At 42.7% G+C, this 8,812-nt stretch overlaps 1 protein-coding gene across 1 annotated transcript in view; it reads right to left on the reverse strand.

The window, feature by feature from the left end:
- The window catches only part of Slc25a36 (solute carrier family 25 member 36), a 42,112-nt gene extending 33,651 nt beyond the window's left edge, over positions 1 to 8,461 (reverse strand). The window contains exon 1 of the mRNA XM_031343406.1: positions 8,243 to 8,461. Within this exon, the coding sequence (XP_031199266.1) occupies positions 8,243 to 8,283 (41 nt within the window). The 5' untranslated portion in view covers positions 8,284 to 8,461. The remainder of the gene's footprint in view (positions 1 to 8,242) is intronic.
- Positions 8,462 to 8,812: the final 351 nt, after the last annotated feature.

Raw genomic sequence — 8,812 nt, forward strand, 5'->3', positions numbered from 1 at the left:
GTCTCTCACATTCCCGGTTCGTGGAAACCCACGCTAGTAGGAAGCTGCGGGACGGCATCCTACACAAGAGTAAAGCGCTGTGCTACAATACACTTAACTTTATGTCTAAATGAACATGATGAACACAACTAAAATATATTAAATCTGTAGTACTAGCTCATCTACAAATGTAAGATGTGGATGGCATAATTATTCTAAGCTAAGCAAATAATTAGTTAATGGAAAGGTCTGGGAGCCATGGTACAGGCTTAACAGTTCTAGCTCTTGGGAGGTAGAAGCAGAATCAGAAGTTCAAAGTGATCCTCACAGTGAGTTCAAACAAGTCTAGGCTACCCCTATCTCAAAACAAAAACAAAAATCAAATCCCAAACACTATGCAATATTATTTTAGCCTCACTCCACTTCTCCAGTTTCATATCAATAAATAAATAAAATAAGACAATATTTTAAACTTTTTAGAAATACTATTTTGCATGACTAACATAATCATGTTTTTAAAAAGTATGGAGAAGCAGGAGGATCACAAACTCAAGACCTGCCTAGGCTAAGGTGTTCCAAGAGAAGCTAAGCCAACTTAGTGAGAGCTGTCTCAAGATAAAAAGAAGGCTGGAGCATGAGGCTCTAGGTTTACTTTGCAGAATTAAGATCAGGATGTTTCTGAAATCAAAACTAGCTGAAAAGCCTCTAATTACCCATGCAGGAAGTTCTGGGTTAAAAAATCACCAGGACGGCAAAAAGGGTTCAAGGGTTTCTGACAACTATCAGAAAAACAAGTAAAAGTAAAAGAAAAAGAAAAAGACGAGCCAGCCACCCATGGCCTCAGCCCTAGGGAAGCAGAGGCAAGCGGGCCTCTGAGGCTATTGGACCTGGGTACATAGCAATTCCAGGCTAGCCATGGGCACATAGCAGATTTTTGTCTCACAGAGCAAAAGACACAAAGAAAATGACCAATCAGAAAAACAAATCAACAACCTTAAGTCTCACTGGCTGTAGACGGCCTCTCAGCAGCCCATTCCAAGCACAGTAATGTAGGCCCTCAGCATCTCCTGCCACCTACCTCACCAGTGCTCTCTCCTCTGACCCAGTGGTGTGGCCCTGAGTCAGAGTGACTGTAGTGTGGCAGCAAATCAGTCTGCTAATGTGAATATTTTACTATTTAAAAGTCATAATTCAAAGTTATTTCTGTAAATCACTCATTTGCTCCATGTTTTCTTCACTGGCACTTCCATGGACAGCCAAGTTTGAGACCAAAGATCATTAAAAAATCATTATAGCTTCAAAAATCTCTAGATTTATGAATCTTACTGAACTACAAATGGCATAATACCTTTGTTATATCCAAAGTAACCTCAATTATTTCTTCTTAGTCAAAGTACCTGGATCAATGTGCATTTTAAAAGTTTAAAGTAGTAGGCAGGGGCTGGAGCAATGGCTTCACAGTTATGAGCACAGGTTGCTCTTCCAGAAAATAGAAGTTCAATTCCCAGCATCCACATGGAGTGTCACAATAGTATGGAACAGCAGCTCCAGAAGATCCAATGCTTTCCAACGGTACCCAAAATGCATATAGAACACAGATACATGGGCAGGTAACCCCCCCCCCTCTCTCTCACACACACACACACACACACACATTTATAGGCAGTTGTTGGGTAGAGTGTACAAGTTAGCACTCTTGAGGCCAAGGCAAGGGGACCAGGATCTGCAGACCTGTATGGTGAAACACTGCCACCCAGAAAGGGAAGGAGCGAAGAGAGGGAAGGGAAGAAAGGGAAAGGAAAAGGAAGGACCAGGGAGGAAAAGGAACCAGAAGAGTAAAACAGCCAAGATCACTCAGAGAAATGAGATGCAGAGAAATAGATTATGCATCACTGTACAGACTATTTAACCTTGTTTACCACTCAACAGCTTTATAAGACAATTAGAACTCTTCTATTTTTATGTTTGTCTAGTAAGTTTACTCACCTTTGAGGAGCTGCTTCTATTTGCTTATGTACCAGTGGTCAGCTACTTTAGTACTCTTTAACCAACCTCTTTAGTAAGCAACACAGTTGGGCAAGTCAAGCTCAAGTGTAACCAGGAGACTGTTTAAAAGCACAAAATATTAAAAAAACAACTCTGCAAACAGATCTTATAAGAAAGCAGTGTGCCCACTGAGGGCTTCCAGGTGCTTTCTCACACAAGCTGACCATGGTGCATAGGACTAGGAATGGGAAGGCAAAGTGCAACTTCTCACTAAAGAGCAAACAATACCAAGCAGATCAATCTCAATCATCCTGCTAAAAACCATGAGCTTGCCAGGTGCACAGACACAAGAACAGTCAGAGTCTCCAACTGCTGAGCCACTAGAACCAGTTCCAGTGTCTATGAAAGACTTTTACTAAACAAACTGGGGTAGGGGCACAAGAACCTAACTAAGAATATTCAAGATTCTGTTGAAGGAAAGGGATCAACATGCAAGAATTGATTCCAAGACTATCTAAGCTGTCTTCCTTCTGAGGGTGAGTGTGCCTGGGCCAGGATACTTAATAGACAGGCAAAGAACTTCCAACATGTGAAAATTATTTCCTCTACAAGACTGAGTTGTATGCACATCTTTAAAAGTGCTTGGGTATCTTTCTTATCTTTACACAAACCTATTTTCTCAGACAAATGCAGTTTACTTTGTAAATGCAGAACGAACAGGCTGACCTATTTTTCTGTCTCCAAGTAATACACCATCTCACAAAAAAACCAACAACACTAAAAACCAGTTCACAAAAAGGTTACCAATGTTAGGGGAGTTTTGTTTATTAAAGCATATGGTCCATCTCAAAATCCTATAAGCCTCATTAAGGAATTCTTACTCCCAACTTTTTCTTCTGTAGCTTATTTGTTAACCAATATTACGGACTGAGCATTATCTTCATGACTTTTGTATTTAAGTCAAGAAACACTTTTTTTCAAAATGGATAGGAACATTTCCTATGTAGTAATAGATTACCTCAAACAACAACAACATAGATTTAAAAAGCAGGGGTATTTAAGGTATGTGTACAGTTTCTGGTATAGTAAAAATTAATAAGGTATTCTTACTTTGAATGCTAGAACAAAATAAAGACTAATAACATCCAAAAATGCTGGTCAGCTGATAAACATAGATGTGTGGAAGGAAACTACCACATAGATCAATATACAATTGTAGAGTATCAGACTAAAAACTAAAAAATCCACTGTGGAAAGAAAATATGCAGAAGGAATATGATACATATTGAAAAAGAAAATTTCCCCCATAAAGTGTAACTTAAATCTATTTGCTTCCCTTTGCATCAAATCTGAAAGATGTCCATTTGTTTTCTATTTCTTCCTGTTCCAATCACATTTCTAACCTTGTCCTATAAACACCCAATCAAAATCACTAAATCAGATCAGGTCCAATGGCCAAGGGCTCTAAACATAATTTATATGACAGTAACACTAGAAACCTTAGCTTTTCTTCCTAGCTACAGTATACCTGCCTCATTGGATTTCAGAACATACTTTCTGATTCTTCTGCTTTTTTTTCCCTTCTCTTTTGAGAGAGGATCTCATTATGTAGACCAGGCTGACCTGAAATCTGCCTACTTCTGCCTCCTACCTGAGTGCTGGGATCAAAGGCAGGCACTATCTTGCCCAGCTAGCTCTTCTGCTTGATAATTCTTCCTGTTCTAACCTTTTTAAATTTAATTTAATTTTTTACTTATTCCCCTTACATCCCACCCACTGACCCCCTCCTGGTCACCCCCTCCCACAATCCTTCCCCAATCTCCCCTCCCCTTCTCCTCTGAGCCAGGGTATCATCCCACCTGGCCCTTCCTCTCCCACTGAGGCCAGACAAGTTAGCCTAGCTAGAACTTATCCCACTTACAGGCAACAGCTTTTGGGATAGCCACCATTCTCTGTTCTAAGCTTTTACTGGAGATCTGAACTTAAAGGTCTCCATGTTTAGGCAGCAGCACTTCCCTGAATGAACCATCTACCAGACCCTTTCATGAATACTTTTAAGTGAAACTGGCAGAAACCCAAAAACCTCTGCTTCTGGATGAAGAATAACGAGACTACCTTTACACAGCTTTGCCTTTAGACTACCACACAAATGTCAACACATTTGTGAAAGGCAAACAATGTCATACTGTTTTTATAAACATGGTCTTAAAATTGAAAACTACTCCAAGGGTTCCTGGGAATCCTAAAGAGTCCTAGCCCCTCCCCACCCCCTACACTAATCCACTACAGGGAAATAGTTTAAGAACACTGTTTTAATAGTTTAAGAATTTTCCTGGCTTTCCAATTCATTAGAATGAATTCTCACAGGGGCTATGTCTTAATGTTTAAGATTTCTTCCTTGCCATTCATAGGTTTCAAATCCTACTACCTAAGGTAACAGCAGTAGCTGGGCTTTGGGGAAGTGACTAGATATTGAGGGCAGAGCCTTATGTTTGGGGCTAGTGTCATAAAAGTGCTGCTAGCTAGCCCTTCCTACCATTTGAGGACAGAGTGGTGATGTAGTCCGAGGAAGCAGAAGCTCACCAGGCAGGCATGCAGTTTGCCATCACCACCACCTGGACTCTAGAACTAGAAAAAAATAAATGTTAACTTTTCAGATGCCACCTGATTTATGGTGTTTTGCTATAGCAGCCCAAAAGGTCAGGATGGAACTGGAGACAGGCTCAATGGTTAAGAGCACTTACTGGGCAGTGGTGGCACACGCCTGTAATCCCAGCATTGAAGAGGCAAGGGCAGGTGGATCTCTGAGTTCTAGACCAGCTTGGTCTACAGAGTGAGTTCCAGGACAGCCACAGCTAAAAAAGAGAAAGACCAGTCTTGAAAAAAAGGAAGGAAGAAAGAAAGGGAAGAGGAGAAGAGGAAAAGGAGGAGGAGGAAGGAAAGGAGAATAAGAAAGTAGTATTTACTGGTCTTTCAGGACCAGGAACCAGTTCCAGGATTGGCCTGCTTGGGTTCTTACAAACATGTGGTACACACACACACACACACACACACTATGTGTGTGTGTATATATACATATTTATACCCAAATACACATGTGTATGCACACACACAAATATATATATTTCTAATTTTAAGGGTTATTTTACTTGATATATATATTGTTTATTTTACTGAGTGTTTTGTATCATGTGTGCCTGTTGGATCTATTAGAACTGAGTTTTTGGACAGTTGTGAACATAACATCTGAAGTACAGTGAAAACTAAACCTTATTTACATTCTTTTTTTTTTTTTGGCAGGCTACTATGATTTGTCTCTGTAACTTTATTAACCCAACCAATGACCTTATAAATTCTGGATATTAACTCTGGCAAAAGCATAATGAGACCAAAAGATGCCTTAAAGAAAGCACGAGTTAAGCACATGGACATGCCATTCAGACCCAAGGTCCAGTGCTAGCCTGTTTCAAATGTTCCTATCTAACAATATAGCCCCAAATCTTTCTAGGATCCAGATGAGCCTCTGAGTGTACACTATTTTACTTATCAGGGAAGGAACTCAAAGGCTCTCCTGTTAAGAAAATCCTTGCCTAAGCTGGGCAATGGTGGGGCACGCATTTAATCCCAGGACTTGGGAAGCAGAGGCAGGCGGATTTCTGAGATGGAGGCTAGCCTGGGCTACAGAGTGAGTTCCAGGACAGCTTGGGCAATCCAGAAAAACCATGTTTCAAAAAACAACAAACAAAAAAACAACAACAACAACAAACAAAAAAAAGAAAGAAAGAAAGAAAGAAGGAAAAGAAAACCCTTGCCTAAGAGTAAATGCCACTATGAAAAGTACTCTTGGTTCTTTTAAGGTATATTGAGCATAATCCAGAGTATACCCGTGTGTGAGGAAGCGCAGGCATAGAGCCTACAAAGACATGCCTCTCCTGCAGTAAAGTGACCTTTACAACTCCTAGTGTATATAACCCTATCACAATAAACAAACCTAGCAATTATGAAGAACACACTAAATTATTGCCCAAATAAGCAATTTTGATATATAACTTAACATGTTCAATTAAGAACATTTCCAACATAACCTGCCTTCCATCTCTATATGTTCAGTACATACAACACTGCCAGAATATTACACAGAACAAATAGTACTGTTTAGCTGTCAAGGCTTCTACAATAACTTATTCCTCATTGTAAAATTACATGAATGAAATGTTTGATCTTAGGGAATTTGTTTTGGCACCTATATTTTTGATTAAATCACCTTTGTTATCACCTACCACTGCATCTATAGAGTGTATGTACATATGGAACCACTATATACGATTATGAGATTGAGATGCAATGGAGAGGAGGGGAATTCACAGCACAAGTATTTTTGCCCCATTTAACATTCTACTACTACTATGCACATACTAGACTTCTTGAGAAGCTAAAGAACCGAACTGATATTTTTCTATCCCATAATAATTCTCCATTCCAGCTCTGGACAAAAATAAGAAGCCTACATAGAATGGCCTAAGTTCACAAGTATTTATAAACACAAAGTAATGATCATAATATAACTGGAAAATTAACACATTCTGACTAACAATTATATCATACACAAGCATGTGCTTTAACAAAACTTGCATCTATATGAAACCTAAACAAAGAATAACAAAGGAGCCACAGAAGGCTCTAGAAGAGACCATGTTAACTCTGCTTTCCAGATGAAGTGATTAAAGAGTTTTGTCTATTTCTTAACTCAAAATAAATACTAACCTGAACTACATCTCTGATCTTCTAACTTTCAGGTGTTTCCAGAAGATCTAATTACAAGTAGAAATCCAACTACAAGACAACATCCCTACTTTCTCCTACTCCGTCCCCCCAAAACACACACACACACACACACACACACACACACACACACACGCACACGCACACGCACACGCACACGCACACGCACACACACGCGCACGCGCGGGGGTGGGGGAAGAAAGTGGGAAGGAGGGAGAGAGATTAATAAAATGTTCTAGCCAAGTGGTAGTGGCACACGCTTTTAATCCCAGCACTTGGGAGGCAGAGGCAGGCGGATTTCTGAGTTCGAGGCCAGCCTGGTCTACAGAATGAGTTCCAGGACAGCCAGGACTATACAGAGAAACCCTGTCTCGAAAAACCAAAAAATGTTCTAAGGGCCTGAGAATGGAGCCCTGTGGCCAAGAACTTGACTAGCATATGCCAAGTACAGGTACAGCAGAAATTAAATTAGCCCTTTACTGGCAGTAAACATTTCAGAAACACAAAAAGCAAACTGGTTCTCATAAAATTAGAAGTTGTTTTAATGCCAGAATAGTGGACGGTTCAAAATTGGTGAATCATAAATGTGGAATGATATGTGTGCCAACTATGTACTGTCATTATTGGCAACACGTTAACTGAGAGCAAACAGCCATGCAAAGAATGTGTATGTATGTATTCCTTAAGGTGGTTGCTCCAAAAATCAAACCACGGAACTTTAAAATACTACTTTATTCTGTTATATAGGTTAAAAAGTTAATTCATCATAGCTATTTTTTGTGATAACTTTATAGTCTTGCAGGTAAAAGTCTTAACGTTCTATTTCTCTAAATAATTGGGAAGGTACATAGCGAATGGAAGAACAAATTTGGCTCAGCAAAATGGCTGTAGCATTCAAGCTGGGGGAATCAGCAAACCAGACTTCAGGCTCCATACTAATCCTGTACACATATATAATTAAATACTCATCTAATACGTGACTTCTCTTAACCCATCCCTATCCCTTTCCTAAAACAGGTAGTGCTGGGGGGGGGGGGCTGCCTTCTCCCCTATTGAGAGAGAGAGAGCGAGCGAGCGAGCGAGAGAGAGAGAGATTTCAAAGTCACCGCTTTTGCACCATCTCCCGCAAACGGGGACAGGCAAGGGAAAGAAAATTTTCCGAAGCTGGAAATAACCTATCGGGCACCGCGGGCCAGCACTGCAACGCCTTCCCCGCTGGCTACGACGCGGGCCAGCAACAAACGTGCAGCGGTGGCCGGAAACAAGGTCGCCCGCGAACGTGGGCAACGTGAGGCCCAGTCATACGGGGCGGGGAGGCCGAGCCTGCTCCCATTTTGTCGCCAGGCCGAGCCTCCTCCGCGAGGTCGGGGTCCGTGGGCCTCCGCGGTCGCGCAGTCCAGTCAAGCTAGGCCGCGACTCACGCCCTGCCCCCGCCCAGGCCCGGCGTGGCCTTCGTAGGCCCGCAGCCTCCACCCCGCGCGCCCCACCGACCTACCCCCCGGCAAACAGATGCACCAGCGTGTCCCTCTGGCTCATTCTCTCTTCTGCATGTCCTCCGGGAGCACAGGCGGGACGCGGACCCAGCAGGCCGCCACGGGGGACGCCGGGGAGTGGGCGGAGCCGCCGCTGCAGAAAACCACCCGCGAACCCAGCCAGCCGGGTTCCTGCTCCAGCGAGCTCCGCCGGACTGCGCAGCGCGAGTCGTGAGGAGTCGGAGGTCCCTACATAAACAGAAGCTCCTATTGGGTTAGGCCGCGTGACGTCACGAGGTTCGCACGCCCCTTTCACGTGATCGCCCAGGGGGCTCCTCAATGAAGGGCCGCGGGGCAGGACGGGAGTGCTTGCCCAAGTGTTTAGGGGGTCGGCTCGCGCTCTCTCCTGGTCCGCTAATCCGAAGGCTGCCCCGGCCCTCGCCACTTACCTGCGCTGGGACAGTCTAGGATAAAACTCCTGCGGCCCGGGGCCACAGCAGACCTGTGGGTTTAGAACTGAGCCTTTCTGCTTCCCGGTGTTTGCCTTGGAAATTTCTGAAACGCTTGGAAAACCTAGTGCGAAGATACTCGCA

This window comes from Mastomys coucha, unplaced genomic scaffold (assembly GCF_008632895.1).
Source record: "Mastomys coucha isolate ucsf_1 unplaced genomic scaffold, UCSF_Mcou_1 pScaffold23, whole genome shotgun sequence".
Classification (NCBI taxonomy): Eukaryota; Metazoa; Chordata; class Mammalia; order Rodentia; family Muridae; genus Mastomys; species Mastomys coucha.